The 24,800-nt window shown below is 38.5% G+C and overlaps 1 protein-coding gene across 6 annotated transcripts in view; it reads left to right on the top strand.

Annotated features, from left to right (window-relative positions):
* ATAD2 (ATPase family AAA domain containing 2) overlaps positions 1–16,383 on the top strand; it is a 96,457-nt gene extending 80,074 nt beyond the window's left edge. For all 6 annotated transcript variants that reach the window (XM_054656998.2, XM_054656999.2, XM_016959821.4 and 3 more), the window contains 7 exons: positions 351–510; positions 2,566–2,688; positions 2,866–3,009; positions 8,305–8,694; positions 10,852–10,985; positions 13,807–13,935; positions 15,710–16,383. In XM_054656998.2, the coding sequence (XP_054512973.1) occupies positions 351–510; positions 2,566–2,688; positions 2,866–3,009; positions 8,305–8,694; positions 10,852–10,985; positions 13,807–13,935; positions 15,710–15,751 (1,122 nt within the window). In that variant the 3' untranslated portion in view covers positions 15,752–16,383. The remainder of the gene's footprint in view (positions 1–350; positions 511–2,565; positions 2,689–2,865; positions 3,010–8,304; positions 8,695–10,851; positions 10,986–13,806; positions 13,936–15,709) is intronic.
* The last annotated feature ends 8,417 nt before the right edge of the window (positions 16,384–24,800 follow it).

Below are 24,800 nucleotides of genomic sequence, written 5' to 3'. Positions count from 1 at the left end.
AGGCATGATATTATTATGACCTACACGATTGGAAGAGACCTGGAGAGCCAGGTCTTAAGTTGCCCTGAAGGATGGGTGGCAATTGGATGAGGAAAAAATATAGGCTGTTACTGGAGAATACAGCTGCCCAAGAATAAGAAACAATTACTGGAGAATACAGTTGCCCAAGGAATAGGAACAAATACAAAACAAAAACAGCCTTAAATCAAGTGAAAGGTTTTATGTTAAATATATTATCATAATCTCTTACGTATTTATTCTCTATCTCCTATATTGCCTGGCAGAGAAACTTGACTCACATGTTATGTTTAGAGTTAATTTTGTGATTTGATCATTTGCTTGAATTTTAGGTTCCTGATTATGTCACTGTAATAAAGCAACCAATGGACCTTTCATCTGTAATCAGTAAAATTGATCTACACAAGTATCTGACTGTGAAAGACTATTTGAGAGATATTGATCTAATCTGTAGTAATGCCTTAGAATACAATCCAGATAGAGATCCTGGAGGTGAGTATTAGTGAATTTTTTTTCAGGGGGTTGAGTTGGGGGGCAGCTAACACTTAGGGTTGATTTTTGTGTCAGGTGCTATATTATAAACATAATCAAAATACTATTTAATCCCCACAACAACCATTTTATAAATGGTAAAAATGAAGTTCAGAAAGGTTAAAAACATTGCTGAAGGTCACACTTCCAGGAAGGGACAGAGTGAGAATTTGAATGCAGGTTTCTTTCATTCCCAAATCCCTGTTTATTAACAATTACATGATAGATCCTCTAATGAGACACAAAATGGCTTGTATACTTTGTATATCAGTGCTCTTCCTCAAAGTGGAAAAGTAGGCACTCTGTAATGAAATAGTTTTTAAAATATTCTATTAGTTAAGACCATTATAATTTTTATTACAAAAGCAATATAATATAGGGCTTACTAGTAGTAATATTTTTAAAAATCTAGTCCCCCATTTCCTTTCTCCAAAGGCAGACACTGTTAAGTTCGAGGATATCTTTTCAGACCTTTTTCTGTGCATATACCCCTTCTGCTTTCACCTATCCCCTCTATTAATATAAAATTTAATGGGTACAATGTATGTTATTTGGGTGGTGGATACCCCCAAAGCCCTGACTTCATGTGCAGTCTGTGCCTGTAACAAAAATTACACTTGCACCCCATAAATTTTTACAAATCTTTAAAAATAAAATGTATAAAGGATTTTTAATGATATGTTTGTTCTGCAGCTTGTCCATTTCCAAGAAATGTTCTTTCTTGGGTGCTTGTTTAATTTTTTGATGGCTTCCTGTTATTACAGATGCAGAGTTCTTTAACTCTTACCAGTGGATAAAAAGATACATTTTAAAAATAGTTGTTTTCTGTATTCATTTCTCCTCCAGTACATTGGCTTTCTGTTTTTAAATTGGTGGTGCTTGTTAGTTAGATTGATTAGTATAGGAAACTACTAAAATTTTTTTCAACAATTGAAAAGCTTACTATTCTTTCCCTCCCAGTCCTCTAGCTCACCTTCCCTAGGCATTTCCCTGTAGTTCAGAGTTCTGGAGTCAAGCAGTAGGAAACAGACTAACAAGATGAGAACAGTCCATTGTACGTAGGTAGAAGAAACGAGGTACCCTGGAGGCAGAGGGCTTTCTCTGTTGCATTGCAATCATGCTGTTGCTGCTGCTCCCTTTCTGTCTATTGTGGCAATCTAAAATTACTTCAGGCTAGTGGTGTCAAATGTTAGTGGACATCAGAATCTCCTAAAGGACTTCATAAAATATGGATCACTGGACCCCATCTCTAGGGTTTCTGATTCTGTAGGTGTGGCCCCTGAGAATTTGCATTTCTAATGAGTTTCCCGGTGACACTGAGGCTGCTGAGTTCTGGAACCACTACTTAGACCTTGCCCTGACTTTCTTCAGGCCCAAATGCCATGTTAGAAAGCCCACTTCAACATTCTGCGTGTAATGTACTGTATAACCTGGGAGTGAATTTTGCAATCTCTTGTCCTTTGAGGAGTATTGATGTGGCTCAAGCAATCCTGCATTCACTTATTCCGTCTTCTGCCTCAAATCATATTCCAGTTTGTAGTATTCATACTCTGAGCTTAGGATTTTCCCAGTGTTTCCTGTGGAGGGTTGCTTTTTCATTGTCTTTGTCTATTTTCTTTGTCAATGCAATAACAACCTCTATAAATCTCTTGCAAAATTCTTTCACATTCTTTGTTCACTAATGACACTGATAGCCTTCTCTTTTATTTTTTGTTATCATGTTTAATCTCTTGCTATTGATTGATTCCTTTTTTTTTTTTTCTGATATTTCAAAGGGATCTGAACAGGACAGAGCAGTAAAATTGTTTGGGTTTAGTTTGCCATATTGAATCAGATGTCCAGAACATTAGATTAGCACCAGAAACAGAATAGGACAATTCCAGTAACTTTGACTATTCTTGGTAAAAGTCAAAAGGAATTGTAAGAGCTACTATCTTAGCCTAATATGCTGAGTTTATTTTTGGTATATTATTAAAAGGGGGAAATTAAAAATTACATTTTTTCCTCACTTCATAGATCGTCTTATTAGGCATAGAGCCTGTGCTTTAAGAGATACTGCCTATGCAATAATTAAAGAAGAACTTGATGAAGACTTTGAGCAGCTCTGTGAAGAAATTCAGGAATCTAGAAAGAAAAGAGGTAGGAAAGTGATTTGGTTGATTTGTACCAACCTAATATTATGAATGAATTTCAGAATATATGAATTTCAGAAGCATCTGAAAAGGATGCTTCAGATGTATTTTGTACTTTTAGTTAATCCTTCATGTAATTTTGAAATCTGGAAATCTTTTGACATCCCACATATCTATTTATAAGGTTGTAGCTCCTCCAAATATGCCCCGTCTTACTACCATGTGATGCCAAAGCAAAATTCCACTCTTGTTGGTGATAAAAGATCAGACCCAGAGCAGAATGAAAAGCTAAAGACACCGAGTACTCCTGTGGCTTGCAGCACTCCTGGTAAGTACTCAAGTAGTTTTCATTTATGAAATTATAACTTTATTCTTTTCTAATGCCATTAACTTTCTCCCTTATTTTCCTTTATTTGTGTTAATGCAGTGAATTACATTGATTTTGTTACTATTAAGACAACTTTGCATTCTTGAAATAAATCCAAGTTTATAATGTACCACTTGCAACCCAGAAGTCACCATCTAATTGTGGACTGTCTTGATTTGAAACTGATGTCTGTAAATTCTGGTCTATTTCTTACTCCCCCTTATTCTTAGAAGGTAACTCCACATGTTACCTATTCAAAGCCTGTAGGGTTTTCTAAGGCCTGCCTTCCTTGGCAGACTTCTAATTCCAATTTTTGTTCTTTAAGCCCCTTTGTCAGACTGCTTAGCTTCTCAGCCTCTGTTATTCACTTGTTTTCCCAGATTTTAGCACTGTAATTCCTCACTACCCTTTTTTTTTTTTTTTTTTTTGAGACGGAGTCTCGCTCTGTCACCCAGGCTAGAGTGCAGTGGTGCGATCTCGGCTCACCGCAACCGCTGTGTCCCGGGTTCATGCCATTCTCCTGCCTCAGCCTCCCAAGTAGCTGGGACTATAGGCACCCGCCACTATGCCTGGCTAATTTTTTTTTTTTTTTTTTTTTTTTTTGTATTTTTAGAGAGACAGGGTTTCACCATGTTAGCCAGGATGGTCTCGATCTCCTGACCTCATGATCCACCCACCTCGGCCTCCCAAAGTGCTGGGATTACAGGCATGAGCCACTGCGCCTGGCCATTCCTCACTACCTTTTTAGATCTCTGTGTGTGTGTTAAGGTTAGGGTTAGCGGTGTTTGCTGGGGTTGAACCTTCTATTGTATTGCAAGTTTGTCCATCCTCAGGTAATTGATTTGAGATAGATAAAGAATAAGCCCTTCTTTTGAAAAAATAGGAGGAGGCAGCTGGGAAAGGAAAGATAAGAGAAGAAAATTAGCAAGAGGCCTTCACTACCAGAATGCTGACAGTCAAATCAGCTTTAAGCAAGAATATATATATGTGGAAATTGATGACATGGAAATTGGCTCCCTTAAAACAATCGTTTGATAGATACCCAACAGGATTACATATTTTGTGTCCACCAAAAGACATGTACAAGAATATTCAAAGAAGCAATATTCATAATATTAGGTTGGTACAAAAGTGGTTGTGGTTTTGCCATTAAAAGTCATGATTCAACACTGGGGGTAACTCAAATGCCCACTACCAGTAGAATGGAAAGATATGAATTATTATACAGTGAGAATCCTTAAACGTCAACTACATACAACAGCATAGATGAGCCTCCCAAACAATGTTGAGTGAATCCTAGATACATTTACATGTGAAATAAATTTTAAAATATGTATTTAAAATTTTTATATATGTATGAAGTCAAAAATGGGCAAAACTATTCCATGGTGTCATAAATCAGGATATTATTTACTTTGTATGATATTATGACTAGAATTAGAGTAAGGGTGATTTGGAATGTTAGTATATATTCTGTTTCTCAATCTGGGTGCTGATTATGTGAGTTTCTTCTGTTGGTGGATATTCATTTCATGTTTATGTTCTGAGTACAATTGACCCTTGAATAATACAAGTTTGAGGTACACAGGTCCACATATGTGTGGATTTTTTTCAATAAATATCTTGGAAGTTTTTTTGGAGCTTTGCAACAGTTTGAAAAAACTTGCAGATTGAATCGCGTAGCCTAGAAATAGTGAAAAAGTTAGGTATGTCACAGATGCATACAATATGTATAGACAGTAGTCTATTTTATCACCACCATAAAATATACACAAGTCTATTTTAAAAAGTTAAGATTTATCAAAACTTACCACACAAACACAGATCGTACATAGCACCATTTGCAGTCAAGAGAAATTTAAACAAATGTAAAGACTCAGTATTAAATCACAACTGCATAAAATTTACTGTAGTACATAACTTTACTACCGTAATTTTGGAGCCACCTCCTGTTGCTGTTGTGGTGAGCTCAAGTTTCATGAGTATCTGCTTAAAACGATGTGTGATGCGGTGAGCAGTTGGCCTCTCCAGTAAATTGCTTATTGCAGTAAAAAGTGATTTGTGGTTCTCAAGTATTTTTTGTGTGTGTTTAGTATAGTACAAAAAATCTTGAGTAACACCATAGGACACATAGGAGGTGCCACTAGTAATGCTGGAAGTGCTCCCAAGAAGCAGAGAAAGTCATAACCTTCTAAGATAAAGTTGAATTGTTTGTTATGTACCATAGATTGAGGTCTGCAGCTGTAGTACCCTGCCCTTTCAAGACGAATCCAGTATAAGGACCATTGTAAACAATAATAATAAAGAGCCAGGCATGGTGGCTCACGCCTGTAAACCCAGCACTTTGGGAGGCTGAGGCAGGTGGATCACTTGAGATCAAGAGTTTGAGACAAGCCTGGTCAACACAGTGAAACCCCATCTCTACTAAAAATAAAAAAAATTAGGCGTGGTAGACAGTGCCTGTAATCCCAGCCACTGGGGAGGCTGAGGCATGAGAATCACTTGAACCCAGGAGGTGGGGTTTGCAGTGAGCCAGATTGCATCACTGCACTCCAGCCTGGCCAACAAAGTGAGACCCTTGTCTCAAAAGAAAGAAAAGAATACCAGGCGCAGTGGCTCACGCCTGTAATCCCAACACTTTGGGAGATCAAGGTGGGTGGATTGCCTGAGGTCAGGAGCTCAAGACCAGTGTGGCTAACATGGTGAAACCCCGTCTCTACTAAAAATACAACAACTAGCTGGGCATGGTGGTGCGCGCCTGTAATCCCAGCTCCTCCTGTAATCCCAGCCCTCAAGGGACTGAGGCAAGAGAATTGCTTGAACCCAGTGGGGCAGATGTTGCAGTGAGCCAAGATCGTGCCACTGCCTTCCAGCCTGGGCAATAGAGTGAGACTGTCTCAAAAAATAAAGAAAGAAAAGAAGGAAATTTTGAAGTTGTTGTTGCAGCTGCACTAGCAAATGCAAAAACTTTGTACTTTTTGTGAAATACCTTTTGTCTGATATTGAAAATGCAGCTTTTATCCGGATGCAAGATTGCTATAAGAAAGGCATACCTGTAGACTCTAATACAATTCAAGAAAAAATGAAGTCATTATATGACAAAGCAGAAGGAATTTAATGCCAGCAAAAGATGGTTTGATAATTTTAGAAAGAGGTTTGGCTTAAAAAATATCAAGATAGGGCCAGGCGCGGTGGCTCACGCCTGTAATCCCAGCATTTTGGGAGGCCAGGGTGGGCGGATCACGAGGTCATGTGATCGAGACCAGCCTGGCTAACACGGTGAAACCCCATCACTACTAAAAATACAAAAAATTAGCCGGGCACGGTGGCGGCACCTGTAGTCCAGCTACTCGGGAGGCTGAGGCAGGAGAATGGCGTGAGCCCAGGAGGCGGAGCTTGCAGTGAGCCGAGCCTGGGTGGCAGCACTCCAGCCTGGGTGACAGAGCAAGACTCCATCTCAAAAAAAAATCAAGATAACAAGAGAAGCAGCTTCTGACAACCAAGAGGCAGCAGACAAGTTCCCAAACACCATTAAGAAAATCACTGGACAGAGGCCAGGCACTATGGCTCATGTCTGTAATCCCAGCAGTTTGGGAGGCCAAGGTGGTAGGATTGCTTGAGGCCAGGAGTTTAAGACCAGCCTGGGCAACAGAGCAAGACCCCATCTGTAAAAAAACAAACAAAACACTGGCCAGGCATGGTGGCACACATTTGTAGCCCTACCTTCTTGGGAGACTGAGGTAGGAGGATTGCTTGAGCCCAGGAGTTCAAGGCTGCAGTGAGCTATTGATTATGCCACAGCACTCCAGCCTGGGTGACAGAGCAAGACCCTGTCTCGAAGAAAAAAAAAAAAAAAAAAAAAAGAAGCCACTGGGGAGAAAGGTAATCTTTCATTCTCCTTTGTCATTTCTATTACCTAAAAGTTTTACCACTTCTTTCCAGGACTACTGCTGTGTGGTTATACTGCATCTAGTCTAGACAGAATATTTAACCTCTCTGTACCTTAGTTTCTTCATCTGTAAAATGATGATGATAATGGTAGCAAACTTCATTGGGTTAAAGTGAAATTTTTTTTTTTGTTTTTTTTTTTGAGATGGAGTTGCGTCACGCAGGCTAGAGTGCAGTGGCATGATCTCGATTCACTGCAAGCTCTGCCTCCCAGGTTCACACCATTCTCCTGCGAGTAGCTGGGACTGCAGGCACCGGCCACCATGCCCAGCAAATTTTTTTGTATTTTTTGTAGCGATGGGGTTTCACTGTGTTAGCCAGGATGGTCTCGATCACCTGACCTCGTGATCCGCCCACCTCAGCCTCCCAAAGTGCTGGGACTACAGGCGTGAGCCACCGCGCCCGGCCAGGTTAAATTAAATTTTAATGAGTAAGCATACATAAGGGGCTTAGAAGAATTCCTAGTATATGCTTGATGCAGTGGCATACACCTATAGTTGTAGCCACTCAGGAGGCTGAGGTAGGAGGATCGCTTGAGCCCAGGAGTTTGGGGTTGTAGTGCGCCAAGACTGTGCTTGTGTATAGCCATTGCACTCCAGTCTAGGCAATGTAGTAAGATAGTTTCTAGTACATGATAAATGCTCAATAAGTGTAGCCTATTTCAAGTCTTGCCCTTCTTCCAGTCCATTTCTCATACTGCTGCCAAAGTGATCTTTGCAAAATATGCATTAGACAGATCATGTCAGTACCCTCCTTAAAATTATTCAAGATTAAAAGTATTCAAGATAGGCTGGGTGCGGTGGCTCACGCTTGTAATCCCAGCACTTTGGGAGGCCGAGGCGGGCAGATCACGAGGTCAGGAAATCGAGACCATCCTGGCTAACATGGTGAAACCCTGTCTCTACTAAAAATGCAAAAAATTAGCTGGGCGTGGTGGCGGGTGCCTGTAGTCCCAGCTGCTCGGAGAGGCTGAGGCAAGAGAATGGCATGAACCCGGGAGGCAGAGCTTGCAGTGAGCCGAGATCGCACCACTGCACTCCAGCCTGGGCAACAGTGAGACTCCGTCTCCAAAAAAAAAAAAAAAAAAAAATTCAAGATAAAATCAAAATTTTTTACCATTTTATGGTCTGGGCCTTACCCACTTCTCCACCTTCTCACAGTCTGCTCTATTCTTGTTTCTGTATTTTAATCATACAAAATACTGTGGTTTCTCACTATTTATCTTTTCATATATCAGGGTTTTTCACTCTTTGAATTTTAGAAAATGGCTGAATGTTCTTTCATCATTTTTCTTTAAATTTCTTGAAGCTCAGTTGAAGAGGAAAATTCGCAAAAAGTCAAACTGGTACTTAGGCACCATAAAAAAGCGAAGGAAGATTTCACAGGCAAAGGATGATAGCCAGAATGCCATAGATCACAAAATTGAGAGTGATACAGAGGAAACTCAAGACACAAGTGTAGATCATAATGAGACCGGAAACACAGGAGAGTCTTCGGTGGAAGAAAATGAAAAACAGCAAAATGCCTCTGAAAGCAAACTGGAATTGAGAAATAATTCAAATACTTGTAATATCGAGAATGAGCTTGAAGACTCTAGGAAGACTACAGCATGTACAGAATTGAGAGACAAGATTGCTTGTAATGGAGATGCTTCTAGCTCTCAGATAATACATATTTCTGATGAAAATGAAGGAAAAGGTACGTCTTTTTCAATTAAAATAATTTACTGATTTTAAAAGATATTTCAAAGTTTCTAAACACCTAATTGCATCTTAGTTTATTGCTTTTTGCTTGCCTTTCAGAGAGCAGATGTTAGTTAATTAGAAAACAATAGCATTATCTTTACTATTGAGCTAGTAAGGATAGTTACAAGCTGTGGCATCAAACAGACCTAGATTTGAGCCTCCAGTTCACTACTTAGTAGCTTGTGACCTTTGGCAAGATACTTAACTTGTCAGCCTGTTTGCTCATCTGCAAAATTGGGGTAGATAAGATAGTTGCTTGGTAATGAGGTATTTTTAAGATTAAATGTAACAAACTAAAGCATATGATACCCTTTCATTTTTAAGCAAGATAAGAGTCTGCTATGATTCTTGCTGAGTGGTATGAACAACTCTTACCCCGATCATTTTTCTATCCCTTATTGTAGGTTAAGTCCAAGATTATTTATATTTATTCCACTGATCCTGCTCCCCAAATTTTCTATTTAGAATTGTTGTCATTTGGATCTTCTGGAGCCCTTGACAGTAGATTTGTTTGGATTTTAGAAAAGCCGAACATTATTTAATCATACAAAGCAAAATAGTGGATAATGGGGCCAAAAATTTATTTTGGTCAAAAATAAGCATTGACTAAGTTAATGGACTTTTTTTTTTTAGTGGCTGATACACTGAATGCAAGCCTTTTGCAAGGGCTTCTTTGACATGAGCTCTAAGTGTATTTGAGTAATTAGCAATAATAGACTAGGATATACTTTCTAGTGTGAATATTTTAAATGTTAATCTTCTGGCTGTATAATATGTTTTGGTTTGAATCAGATTTGTTTTATTTTTCTTTTATCATTTTCTTTTTAAAAAGAATACTATTTAGCAGTACAGGTACTTGCCTCAATGTCAGGGTTCTTATCCTGGCTCTCACAACAATTAGATGTATATCCTTAGAAAAGTCTCTCTTCACGGTCAGGCGTGGTGGCTCACATCTGTAATCCTAACACTTTGGGAGGCTAAGGTGGGTGGATCATGAGGTCAGGAGTTCGAGACCAGCCTGGCCTATATGGTGAAACCCCGTCTCTACTAAAAATACAAAAATTAGCTGGGTGTGGTGGCTGGCGCCTGTAGTCCCAGCTACTTGGGAGGCTGAGACAGGAGAATGGCCTGAACCCGGGAGGTGGAGGCAGAGGTTGCAGTGAGCTGAGATCATGCCACTGCACTCCAGCCTGGGTGACAGAAGGACTCCATCTCAAAAAAAAAAAAGAAAGAAAAGTCTCTTCACCTCTCCTGGCTTTATTTTTCTCATTTATCATTGAATGTATTGTTCTAAATCATGGATCAGCAGACTTCTTTAAAGAACCAAATACCAGATAGTTAAATACTTTAGCCTACACAGGGGCCCATACAATCTTGGTCTCTGTGACAACTACTCAACCCTGCTGGGAAAACTACATTGACAGTAGATAAAATGGATATGGCTGGGTTGGTTGGTTTGTTTTGAGACAGAGTCTTGCTCTGTCATCCAGGCTGGATTTCAGTGGCATGATCTCTGCTCACTACAACTTCTGCCTCCTCGGCTCAAACGATCCTCCAACCTCAGCCTCCCAAGCAGCTGGGACTATAGGCATGCACCACCATGCGCAGCTAATTTTTTTTTTTTTTTTTTAAAGAGATGGGGTTTTTCCATGTTGCCCAGGCTGGTCTTGAACTCCTGGACTCAAGGGATTCACCTGCCTTGGCCTCCCAAAGTGCTGGGATTACAGGCAGGCTGTGTTCTAATAAAACGTAATTTACAGTGGTGGGCCAGATTTTGACCATGGGTGGTATTTTACAACCCCTGTTCTAGATTATTGAGGTCCCTTCTAGCTTTTCAGTTCTGTGTGTCTTGTGCTTAAGTAGAAGACATTCTAACCTGTTGAGAATCCCCTTGAAATACTCAATATGAAACATACTTCTCAAACTGTCCTTAATTTTTGAGTGTATGAGTGGCAGTATCTTAATCTTATAACAGAACGAGTTAATAAGCCAGAATTGCTGTTTATGTCCTTAGTAAACATGCCCTGTTTAATCTGCCTAATATTATTATTTATTTTAGGCATCATAATATCTATGGACCAAATAATAATTGTTTGATTTTTCATTCTAGAAATGTGTGTTCTGCGAATGACTCGAGCTAGACGTTCCCAGGTAGAACAGCAGCAGCTCATCAGTGTTGAAAAGGCTTTGGCAATTCTTTCTCAGCCTACACCCTCACTTGTTGTGGATCATGAGCGATTAAAAGTATGTAAATTGAAATCATAATGCTTTTACTCTGCAGATTAGTAATCCCCAAACACTGGCTTGTGACTAGTAGCATTCTGGCTACATGGGATTTACATGAAAAAGTAAAACTTTTTTTCCTCCAAGCTTCCCTTTACTGTTCTTCTCCTTCCCCTGTTCCAAATTAAGAATAGGTCAGGCGTAGTGGCTCACGCCTGTAATCCCATCACTTTGGGAGGCTGAGGTGGGCGGATCACCTGAGGTCAGGAGTTCGAGACCAGCCTGGCCAACAGTGTGAAACCCTGTCTTTACTAAAAATAAAAAATTAGGCTGGGCGCAGTGACTCATGCCTGTAATCCTAGCACTTTGGGAGGCTGAGGTGGGCGGATCACGAGGTCAGGAGATTGAGACCATCCTGGCTAACACAGTGAAACCCCATCTCTACTAAAAATACAAAAACAAAATTAGCTGGGCGTGGTGGCTGGCGCCTGTAGTCCCAGCTACTTGGGAGGTTGAGACAGGAGAATGGCGTGAACCCAGGAGGTGGAGCTTGCAGTGAGCCGAGGTTGTGCCACTGCACTCCAGCCTGGGCGATAGAGCGAGACTCTGTCTCAAAATAAATAAATAAATAAATAATAGATAAAACAAAAAATTAGTTAGGTGTGGTGGTGGGCACCTGTATTCCCAGCCTACTGGGGAGGCTGAGACAGGAGAATCACTTGAACCCAGAGGTGGAGGTTGCAGTAAGCCGAGATCGTGCCCTCCAGCCTGGATGACAAGAGCAAAACTCTGTCTCAAAAAAAAAAAAAAAAGAATTATTACTATTATTTTTTAATATAAAATAGATTTTTAATTCTTAAAAAAAAATAGACAAAGTCTCACTGTGTTGCCCAGTCTGGTCTCAAACTCCTGAGCTCAAGTAATCCCCCCGCCTCAGCCTCCCAAAATGCTAGGATTATAGGCATGAGCCACCATGCCTGGCCCAAAATTAAGAATTATATCCAAGGATCTGTGGTAGGAATCAGAGAGAAAATAGCTAAGTGATTCTGATAGCTGTCAGGTTATCTGTTGCTCATTCTATTCCCCTGCCTGTTCCCCTAAATTCAATTTTCACCCTAACCACTGTAATAAAATGACATCCTAATAGCTAATAATACTTGCCTTTGTTAAATTGAATTCTTCTTGCCATATCTGTAACACTTGACACTATAGATAACTCTTCTTCCTTGACTGTTGTGTCCTTAAATCATCCTTGCCTTCAACTACTTTTGTAAGCTCCTCAGGGTTTTTCTGATCATTTGCTCTATTATTCTGTACTTTTGGAATAGCCATCACCTCTGTAACGGTGAACCTACATCTGGAACCCCACACCCTGACACACCTAAACAACGGTCTTATCTCCTCAACCAACAACTTGGATGTGTTACAGTTGCCTTAACATATTTGAAATAAGATTGATTTCTTGCCCTTTTCCTTCAAAAGTAAAAACATTTTGCATCCCAATTCCAATTTACCTGTTTTATTTTGGCCACATTTCAAGTCTGAAAACATTATATGTTTATCAGAGAACATTATTTGTAATACAGATAAGAGTTTTGGCATTTTAGAGGGAAATCTGCCCTGTTTAAGTACAAAGTGAACCTGTTAGTACTAATGAACTCAGGAAAGCCTTTCTCTTGAATGTAGCAGAGCTAATAAGAACTTGATGTCTACACTTCTTAGAGAAGGAAGCAGCAATATTCCTGGAGTAGTTTCTCTCAAAAAACTGTAGTCTTTCTGAAAAACTCTATTAAAAAATATGTGTGGAACTGAAAACCCATGTAAATCTCATGACAGTGAAATGTATTCCTAGTGCTGAAACAGGAACTTGTGTGTAAGTTCACCGTGTTATGTTGTTTGGGGTTAAGAGTAGCAATTATTATTTTACTTAATTTTTATAAATTTTACAGCTTTGTTCTGCTCAGTATACATGTATGTCATTCAGAGTCAATTAAATTCATTACTGAGACTATTTCAATTTACTTTTTCTGATCATATAACCCATCAAAATAGACTATGTAATAGTACCATATATCCATTAGCATGCAATAAATAATGGCCTTTTATGAGAGGATATACTTGCTATAGAATAATTTGTATAAAGGATGTAGTTGGAGGTGACTATTTAATGTATTAAATTGCAGTTTTTAACTTGCTGATCTAAATTATTGGTCCCATACATTGTTTTTATGACCATTACCTATGGCCATTTTAGTTGGTTTTTACTTAACTATAATGGTGTGTTTTTGTTAATTATGAGGTAATGGCAGCATATTCTGGTAGGGCCAGACTTGAAGAATTACAGAAATCCAGTAAGTCCACCATTTTAGTCATGAGAAAAAAAACACTTAGCAGATGGAAAATCCTTTTTATATAAGAACCCTGAAGTGGTGAGGTAGTTCACCATTTATGTAGTATCTTTTTTAGTTTCACATAATAAAATTAGTTAAAATGTACTTATACTATCATAAAATCCCCTGCAAAAAAACTTTGCTTTTCTCCTGTTAATCTAAATTGAGGTTAGTTTTTAATTTGTTTGTAGATGCTTATGGCTAGACTTAGAATTGGCAATCCCCTCAGCTCTAGTTTTTAGAATATGAGTTACTCAAGGTCAAGGCCAGGATTATAGCTAGACTTAAGTACATTTAAATGTCAGAGCCACTGCCAGAGGCTGCCCTGTGTCATCAGATGGCTTGGTCTACCCTCTGTCAGGCTTGTAATAATTGCCCAAACCTTCTAAATTGAGTATCTTGTCTGAGGAAGTTTCTCTCTCACACATATTGACCCTCATATTTTCTTTTAGAATCTTTTGAAGACTGTTGTTAAAAAAAGTCAAAACTACAACATATTTCAGTTGGAAAATTTGTATGCAGTAATCAGCCAATGTATTTATCTGCATCGCAAGGACTATGATAAAACATCACTTATTCAGGTAAACTCTTGAGTGGAAACTTTTTATAAATGCTCTTGTGGTCACATTAATATATCACTTATGTAGGATTGTTGAGGCTTTATTTAATCTGTGTGAGAAACTGATTGTAAGAACTTAAAGACCATCTTTCTATTTCCAAAGTTGATGTCCCATTCCATAAAGATCATTTTTAATATGTGGATTATGAATTATTTCTAAATGCAAGTGAGTTTAGTATTTTTCCAGTCTATAACTTAGTTTGTTTGTTTATTTATTTATTTATTTAGAGACAGGGTCTCTGTCGCCCAGGCTGGAGTGCCGTGGTGCGATCTCAACTCACTCACTGCAGCCTCCACCTCCCAGGTTCAAGCAATCCTCCTGCCTCAGCCTCCCAAGTAGCTGGGACCACAGGCACCTGCCATCATGCCTAGCTAATTTTTGTGTTTTTTGTAGAGATGAGGTTTCAGTATGTTGCCCACGCCGATCTTGAGCTCCTGAGCTCAAGCCATCCAGCCACCTCAGCCTCCCAAAGTACTGGAATTACAAACGTGAGCCACTGCACCCAGCCAGTAGTTTGTGTCTTTAATAAATAGTGGAACATAAACTATGAATACCCTTTTTGTGTGTATGTATTAATGAAGAATAATAGCTTCTTTTAAGACTTGTCAGCCAGGCACAGTGGCTCATGCCTGTAATCCCAGCACTTTGGGAAGCCAAGGCGGGTGGATTGCTCGAGCCCAGGAGTTCAAGACCAGCCTGGCCAACATGGTGAAACCCCGTGTCTACTAAAACAACAAAAACTAGCCAGATGTGGTGGTGTGCACCCATAGTCCTAGCTACTCGGGTAGCTGAGGCATGAGAATCACTTGAACCTGGGAGGCAGAGGTTGCAGTGAGCCAAGATCAAGCTACTGCACTCCAGCCTGGCTGACAGAGTAAGACTCTGTATGACAAAAAAAAAAAAAAAAAAAGACTTATGTACTTAATCTTCCTTTATAGTAGGTATTATAGTGTTAATTAGAGCATTAATACTTATTTTTGAGACAGGATCTTTCTCTGTCACCCAGGCTGGAGTGCAGTGGCAAGAATATAGCTCACTATAACCTGGAACTCCTGAGCTCAGGCAGTCCTGCCTCAGCTTCTCAAGTAACTGAGATTATAGGCAAGCACCACCACACTGGGCTAATTTTTAAATTTTCCGTAGAGATGGAGGTTTCGCTATGTTGCCTAGGATGGTCCCAAATTCCTAGCTTCAAGCAGTCCTCCCGCCTCAGCCTCCCAAAGTGCTGGCATTAACAGGCAGGAGCCACCATGCCTGGCCTTATTATTATTTTTAATAACAGATCATTTCACTAGAGAGTGCTAAATTTTAAAAAAAGATATTACATATGCATATTATTGGTAACTACAAAATATAAAAATGATACCCATTAGTATATATATAGTATTTAGTATACCTACTAAAGTATACTATGTAGTATATATATAATATTGATACCTACAAAGTGTAAAATACTAAACTCTAACTACATCAGTACCTTGATTAATACTATTTGAATTTAACATAAGATGAATGTACCCCAGACTCATTTCAAAGTTATTTAAATAATGAAGTCCTACAGGTAAAATCAGTTTATGTGGCAGTCTTAAATACTGAACTGAATGTTTATTTTCACTATCAAATATATACCTGAATATTAATATTCTTAAGGTTGTTTACTGAAAAAGTAATGAAATGTTTCTTTAGCTTATTCCATATTGAAACTTACTATTTGCTCTTCCTCCCCTTTATCTAGAAAATGGAGCAAGAGGTAGAAAACTTCAGTTGTTCCAGATGATGATGTCATGGTATCGAGTATTCTTTATATTCAGTTCCTATTTAAGTCATTTTTGTCATGTCTACCTAATTGATGTAGTATGAAACCCTGCATCTTTAAGGAAAAGATTAAAATAGTAAAATAAAAGTATTTAAACTTTCCTGATATTTATGTACATATTAAGATAAATGTCATGTGTAAGATAACTGATAAATACTGGAACTTTGCTAGAACAAGACCCTGTAGTAATAGTAATAATAGTTGAAGTTTGGCCAACTCTTAATAAAGTTATTTTGGTAACTAATGTTTTATGGCACTTAAGAATAATTAGCAGCGTTAAATTTTGTTTGTATTAAGCACTTTTAATTTTATCCTTCCTAAAAATAGTTTATTGTATCTGACAAGAAACTTACTTAACCATTGTGTCCTTCCCATCTTTTTTGTCACCTTTGTTTTCTTTAAATGCCCTCCTCCCATCTGCCTTGAGATTTCCTTGTCTTCACTTAAAAGCCAGAGTGCAAGTCATGATTTGCGGGAGGGCTCTTGAACAACTTCTGGCTGCACCACAATTCTGTACTTGAGTATCACAGTTATTGTTTTTGAGACAAACATTTTTATAATTCTAATTTGGGTTAATAAAGATTTTAAATATTTCTTGGTTTACTTTTGTAATTATATACACAACAAATGTATTAATAACTACCTTGTTAAACACCTTTTAATAGCACAAAGTTTTTATATTTGCAAGCTGTTGATATCTTTCTAAAACTGTGTTTAGGTTATATTCTATTGATACTTTTTATATACAATTTTATAAATATAAATATTATAATTTTATATTAATGGTACCAAAAATACATTTCTTAAGGTTAAAAGCATGCACTTCCATGCATACTTGCTTTTGGGGAGAGTGGGGAGAAGACATTCTAATAATTAGTTTGTGAAATAACTTCTGTTGGAAACCTTTTGAGGGGAATAAGGAATGGTCATCTAAAATGAGAGACTCTGGATTTTAATGCAGTTCAAAGTTGAGCTGTATTTTTGTTGTTGATTTATCTGGATTTTTTTTTAAAGCCTTCTAAAACCCAGTAAATTCAATACCTTAATTAGTACATACTGTCTTATGTAATGCATAAAGCAATGCCAGTCACTGAGAACATTTAAATATGTCTATATTCCTGGAGATACACATTCTCATTTTTGTTGGTTTATTATAAATTATTCTTCTAGATGCATCTTTCATAACTAGGATTTCATTTTGTGTGTATAGCTTATGTAATAAATTTTAAAGGTGAAAACCGTCTCTTAAATTTGTTTCTATTTCTTAAGTATTTTAAAACATAGCAAAGATAATTCAGTGCAAAAGAAGTGTAAAGTCTGTTCTTTCATATATTACTGTGAAAATTTAAAGTGCTGTTGACACTGGAATGTTTTTATATGGTACATGTATTTTAGGTACAACGACTAAAGTGCTTCCTGAAATGTCTTCTACAGATTTTAGAAATGTTATGTCTACATTCCTATGTAGAGTTTGAAAACCATGCTGAAATTGCAGTGTTGAATGTTATCTCTCATTTGTTGCTTAAAAGTGCAGTTAAGGCAAGAAAAACAAAAGGAACTCAGAAAGGAAAAAGTGAAATTCTCTGTGTTTACAAATGCCATGATTTTATATGTAGGAAATCCTTTTTTGAGACAGAGTCTCGCTCTGTCGCCTAGGCTGGAGTGCAATGGCATGATCTCGGCTCACCACAACCTCTTCCTCCCAGGTTCAAGCGATTCTCCCGCCTCAGCCTCTTGAGTAGTTGGGACCACAGGTGCATACCACCACTCCCAGCTAATTTTTGTATTATGTAGGAAATCCTGAAGAATCCACAGAAAATCTGTTAGAGGCAGTAAAAGAACTCAGCAGGCTGGATGTGGTGGTGCATGCCTGTAATCCCAGAACTTTGGGAGGCCAACGTGGGTGGATCACTTGAGCTCAGGAGTTCAGGGCCAGCCTGGACAACATGGTAAAACCCTGTCTCTACAAAAAAAATACAATCATTAGCTGGGCATGGTGGCACATACTTGTAGTCCCAGCTGTTCCCTGGGAGGCTGAGGGCAGGAGGTCAAAGCTTGAGCCCAGGAGGTCAAAGCTGCAGTGAGCCAAGATTGCACTACTGTACTTCAGCCTGGGTGGCAGAGTGAGACTCTGTCTTTAAAAAAAAAAAAAAAACAGCAGAGTTACAAGATAGAAAACATACTAAAATCAGTTGTATTTGTATATACTAGCAATGAACAGTCCAAAAGGAAAATTATGAAAGCAATTTTACTTATAATAACATCTAAAACAGTAAACACCTAGGAATAAGTTTAACCAAGGATATATAAGAACTTAACATACTGATAACTACAAACTGTTGCCAAAAGAAATTAAGTAAGACCTAAATAAACAGAAAGACAGCCTGTATTCATGGTTTGGAAGACAGTACTGGTTAAGATGGCAGTAATCCCCAAAGTGACTACAGATTCAATGCAATTTCCATCAAAATCCCAATGGCCTTTTTTTGAAAAATAGGAAAGTAAATCCTAAAAATCATGATGTATTGCAAGGTACCCTGAATAGCCCAAAAAATCTTGAAAAAGGAGAGAACTCACTTCCTGACTTTGAAACTTACTACAAAGCTACATATATTAAAGCAGTATAATACAGGCGTAAGGTTAGACATATAGGTCAATGGAATAGAAAGTCCAGAAATAAACCAATATATCTATGGTCACTTGATTTTCAACAAGAGTGCCCACATCTATTCAATAGGAAAGAACCATTTCTTCAACAGATGGTGCTGGAACAACTGGATATTCACATGCAAAAGAATGAAGTTAGATCCCTATCTGAGAATAGCTAATGCGTGCTGGGCTTAATACCTAGGTAATGGGTTGATGTGTGCAGCAAACCACCATGGCACTCGTTTACCTGTGTAACAAACCTGCACATCTTGCACATTTACCCCAGAACTTAAAAGTTGATTTAAAAAAAAAAAACAAAATGGATTAAAGACCTAAGTTGAATAGCTAAAAGTAAAATTCTTAGAAGAAAACAAGGACATTTTCATGACCTTGAGTTTGGCAGTTAGATAAATTGGACTTCATCAAAATTTTAAAACTTTGTGCTTCAACAAATAATGTATATAACTCCTAAAACTCAACAACAAAAAGACAACCCAATGGATGTGGATATTTTTGATGACATTAACAATATTTAGGATACCAGGCAAATACTTTGGAAGATAGCTATTTTGGAATAGTCTAATGTTTTTCTCATGACCAGACCAGGACTATGGGTTTGGGGAAGGAAGGCAAAGTGGTCATACCAAGGTTGCCTACTAGCGATGTGATTCTTGACTATTGGTTGACTTTGATCACCAAGTTAAGTAGTATTTCTCAGGTTTCTCCACCGAAAAATTAATTTTTTCTGAACTATACTTCTCTCTTTTGAACTGTACTCTGAAAAGAAGTCACACAATGAACAGCCCACTCTTAAGGAGTGAGGAGTTACACTCTGCCATTTATTTTTAGGCCAGTTCTATCAGTGATCCCTAAATGTACACATTGTAGAGTTAATTGAGCTTATTTTAGACTCGTGTCTTCTCCCTACTACTCCCCACCTTATATACAGAGTATTTTATTGTTCAAAGTAATGTAATTAAGAGATTGCTCCCTGACATTGAGGAAAAGATTGCCAACTTGCCTCCTAATATCCATTCTTCCGTTATTTGTAACAAAGTCCCATTTGGAAAGTTATGTTTCATCCATTGCAGCAAAATATGGCCACGTGACTAAATTCTAGCCAATGAGATAGGGAATTGCACACAGTTTCTAGGAAAGCTCTCTGGAAGGGCAAGGATGAGAGTACTTTCTGCCTTCTGAGCTTCCTATACACACAGACGCATATACACATATATACAGTTAAGAAGCATCTCTGTGTGTGTGTGTGTGCATGATAATTTTAGGGAATTGCTGTTCAGTATCCTTGAGTGGATCTCTGTTACTGATAGTGGAATGTAATTCTTAACCAGTAAAAGCATATAAAATAAATATGTATTTTTTTCAACTTTCATTTACTATAAGCAGCAGATCCTGAGCAAGGCCTTTAGAGACCCTCAAGCATAAAAAATATTGTCTCCAATTCTTACATGTATTTTTTAATTTATTGTTAACATCTTTATTGAGGTATAATTTATATATCATAAAATTCACTGATCTTAACAGTACAATTTAATGATTGTTAGTTAATTTACAGAGTTGTGCAACTATCAGCATGAATCAGTTTTAGAACATTTCCATCTCCCCAAAAGAGAGATTTCCAATCTCTTCCTCGTGCCCATTTGCAGTCAGGCCTCCTACCCCCAACCCCAGGCATTCCCTAACCTACTTTCTGTCTCTATAGATTTGCATTTTCTGGACAGTTCATGTAAATGAAATAATATATAGTCTTTTACATCTGGATTCCTTCACTTAATGTTTTTGAAATTCATCAGTGTTGTAGCATGTATCAGTAATTTGTTATGTTGTATTGTGGGATAGTATTTCATTGTACGGATATGCCCCTTTTGCCTATTCATCCACAGTTGATGGACATTTGGATTGCTTCACATTTTGGCTAATATGAATAGTACTGCTGTGAACATTTACATGCAAGTCATTGTGTGACTTATGTTTTCATTTCTCTTGGATAGATACCTGGGATTAGAATTGCAGAATTATATGGTAAATTTATGATTATCTTAAACTGCTCTCCAAAGAGGCTGCTACATTTCCACTGGCACTATGAGGGTTCCACCTTGTCCACATTCTTACCACCCTTGTTATCATCTATCCTGTTTTTTGTTGTTTGCCTTTTTGTGTGTGTGTGTGTGAGAGACAGAGTCTTGCTCTAACACCCAGGCTGGAGTGCAGTGGTGCAATCTCAGCTCACTGCAACCTCTGCCTCCCGGGTTCAAGCGTTTCTCCTGCTTCAGCCTCCTGAGTAGCTGGAACCACAGGCACTCACCACCATGCCCAGCTAACTTTTGTATTTTTACTAGAGATAGGGTTTTGCCATGTTGGTCAGGCTGGTCTCGAACTCCTTGCCTTAAGTGATCCTCCTGCCTCAGCCTCCCAAAGTGCTAGGGTTACCAGGCCTGGCCTTGTCTGCTTTTAATAGCCATGCAGGTGGGTACAAAGTGGTACTCTTTGTGGTTGTTAACTGCATTGCTCTAATGATTAATGATGTTGAGAACATTTTTCATGTACTTATTAGCCATTCATATATCATCTTTGGTGAAATGGCCTTTTGAATATTTTGACCATTTTTTAATTGTTTCCTTATTATTGAGTTATGAGAGTCTTTATGTATTCACTTATTTTCAAGAGAGTCGCCAAGGCAGTTGGGAAAAAATAGTTACTTTTTAACAAATGGTGCTGGATTAATTGGATATTCACATGCAAAAAAAAGATGAAATTAGATCCTTACCTCACACCACATAAAACATTAACTCAAAATTGATCAGAGACCTGTCTATAAGAGCTAAAACTATAAAACTTTTAGAAGAGAGGAAAGAGAAAATCATCACGATCTTACTTTCTTTTTTATTTTTATTTTTATTTTTTTTTTTTTTTGAGATAGAGTTTTGCTCTTGTTGCCCAGGCTGGAGGGCAATGGTGCGATCTCAGCTCACTGCAACCTCTGTCTCCCAGGTTCAAGTGATTCTCTTGCCTCAGCCTCCTGAGTAGCTGGGATTACAGGCATGCGCCACTGCGCCCAGCTAATTTTTTTGTGTTTTTAGTAGAGACAGGATTTCTCCATGTTGGTCAAGCTGGTCTTGAACTCCCGACCTCAGGTGATGCGCCCACCTCGGCCTCCCAAAGTGCTGGGATTACAGGCCTGAGCCACTGCGCCCAGCCAATCTTTCTTTTTTCTATAGCTTCATATTTGAAGTGACACATCATGATCTTAAGTTAGGCAAAAAGTTCTTTGATATACTAAAATCACAATCCATAAAAAACACAAAAAATGATCAACTGGACTTCAAAATTAAAATCATTTACACTCTGTATTTTCTCTATATATGTAAAGGGTCCTCGGCAATGACATTAAAAGAGAAAAGTTGCCAATTTCAGCTATTAGTTGATTACAATTGGAAATATCTGGATTTTTCAGGTAATGTAGGGATGCTGTCGAGGCTGAAGAGAATAGTTTTTTTGTTTGTTTTTTTGAAGTGCAGTGGCACAATCTTGGCTCACTGCAACTTTCGCCTCCCTGTTCAAGCTATTTTCCTGCCTCAGCTTCTCAAGTAGCTGGGATCACTGGTGTGTGCCACCACACCTGGCTAATTTTTGTATTTTTGGTAGAGATAAGGTTTAACCATGTTGGCCAGGCTGGTCTCAAACTCCTGACCTCAGGTAATCCACCCGCCTCGGCCTCTTAAAGTGCTGGGATTACAGGCGTGAGCCACCGCATCCAGCTTAGAAGAGTGTTTTTACAGTTCACATGTTGCACAAAACCTTTGTGGTAAGCTGAGAAATTACCCCCTCCCCCAGTCCCAAAGATATCTTTGTCCTAATCCCTGAAAACTGTGAACGTTACATTATAAGGCAAAACAAAAAAGGAGGAAGGGTTTCTTTTAGATTTTGAGATCTTGAAATAGGAGATTATCCTGGATTATCTCTGTGGGCCCCAAATCAATCACATGTATCCTTATAAAAGGAGAGCAGAGGCAGATTTTATGCAGAAGGGAGAAGGCTGTGAAACCACAGAGTCAGAGATTGGTGTCCTGCAGCCACAAGCCAAGGTAATGTCAGCAGCCAACCACCAGAAGCTGAAGAAGCACACAACATTCTTCCCTAGATCCTCCAGAGTAGTGCAGCCCTGTCAATCCCTCGATTTTGGCCTAATGATACTGATTTCAGATTTCTGCCTCCAGAACTGTGAAAGAATTTTTTAAACCACCAAGATTGTGGTAACTTGTTACAACGTTTACAGAAAACTAACACAACCTTATACTAACACAAAACTGCCATTTTATAAACAATGCCTTTTCTTGCACATGTATCCCAGAACTTAAAGTATAATTTTAAAAAATAATAAAAGAAAAAAATGCCTTTTCTCTCCCCAGGGCTTCTGTTCAGGCTATATCCTCTGCCAGCAGTAATTTTTCTCACCCACTGTCAACTCTCCTTTCACTTGACTACTTTAGGCATCAGAGATGGTCCAGAAAGATCTCCCTAATTCCCTAGGCTAAATTGGGACCTTTTAATTTCTCATAGCTTCCTGTATAAGTCCCTTCCACTTTTAAATTTAACATCAAGTATACAGAATTAATCAGCATGCATTATGACACGCTTGTCATCGATTCATGCATGCCCCCGCCTTTTGAAAGTTTATTTTTTAAAATAATAAATGCCCATAAAAACCTGTTTCTTAAAAGGAACTAACCAAATCACCTATTGGACACATTAACCCATTACCACCCACTATAATTATAATCCTCAATCATTCATCATTCCTCGCTTTCTATTGTATGTAATTTTATTGCATCTGTGTGTTCCTACAAATCACGTTTTAAAATATCAGATTTTTACCTTAGAGAAAGGGTATTATGCTACTACTACATGTGTGATATTTTCTGGAGCTTCCTTTTTTCACGTAATGTTATTGCTAAAATTTTTTATAGGATTGCATATTGTATATCATTTGGCTGCTATAGAATCCATTTTGTGAGTAAACCACAGTTTATTTATCAATCCACTTTACTGTGGGGCACTTAGAGTTTTTCCAGGTTTTGATTATTGTAAACTGTTTTAAGGACATTCTTGCACCTTCTGTCTGTTGTACGTGTTGTGCAAGAGATCCACTTGGGCATTAGGAAACACCATACTGAAGATAGAATAACTCAAGGAAAGATTATTGGTGTAGGGGAATGTCAAGTAGTCACTTGGCCCTAGTTACCTTTCCTAGGCTGTAATGGATGAGGAGTGGCTGCTGAAACCCAAAGGAAGTTGCGTGTAGTCTGCCACCTTGAGAAAAGCAGTGATTTGCAGTCACAGCGTCTATTCAGCCCCAGGCAACATTACCTCATAAAGGGAACCAGGAGAAAAAGTGCTCTGACTTCACTCTCTTCTCTTCAGGCTCTTGCTAGGGTTTCCAGTTAGTCAAACAAGGTCAAAACCACACTTACAGAGCCCACTGCTGTAATCTATATGGTCAGCTTTCTAGAGCAGGGAGTAGAGTGAAGAAGGATGGAGGACAAATAAAATAATTGGCACAGTCTACCCCTTTTGCTCCCCTGTATCCACTTTTATTCTTTGTCCATGTGAAAAGTTTGTCTTTAACATCAGGGATATAAAAAGTCCATTAGATACTGAATCATTGTGTGATTATGTCATTTTACTCATTCCCACCTGAAACCGAAAATGATACCACAACCAGTGTTACTCATATAAGGTAATGGAGGTTGAAGGAAGAGAGAAGATCATTGAAAAACCGGCTGCTATAGTGTTTACCTCCGTATCTACTCATAAGGTTTATGTTGGCAATCAGAATGGCCTTTCACCACCCATTTACCTATTGCCCTTCCCTTCCATCAGTACCTCAGTTGGACAGGGTTCTTTACCTAATAGGGTAACCCATATTTTCATTCCTGCAAGATATGAATTCTTTATGGTCTATTGCAGTGTTTCAGTGACCAAGACTATTGAAAGGGAGTACTTAAAAGCATCCCAAATGAATTCCCTGGGTTGCAAACACTTTTCCTGGCTTCCATATTTCCCCCTAGTATAATCAGAATCAATTACCCTGGTCAGTACACTAATTGCTGTCTTTGCCAGTTGGTTCAGTGGCATGGGGACCTAAAAGAGGCCAATCAATTGGAACCATGATCATGTTCTCTGGTGAGAGCTTCTTCCTTGAGCACTAAGATAAGATTCTAAAGTCTCTGATCCCAAGGTCTCAGGAATGGAAAGCAAAAATTCCAGTGGGTTATTAAATGCAGTGGTGAGAGGAGACACAAGTTATCCCTACCCTTACTTTTCTATTGCATTTCGGAGTGTG

This window comes from Pan troglodytes, chromosome 7 (assembly GCF_028858775.2).
Source record: "Pan troglodytes isolate AG18354 chromosome 7, NHGRI_mPanTro3-v2.0_pri, whole genome shotgun sequence".
Taxonomy (NCBI): Eukaryota; Metazoa; Chordata; class Mammalia; order Primates; family Hominidae; genus Pan; species Pan troglodytes.
The sequence above is the reverse complement of the archived record's forward strand: the minus strand, read 5'-3'. Positions and strand labels throughout refer to the sequence as shown.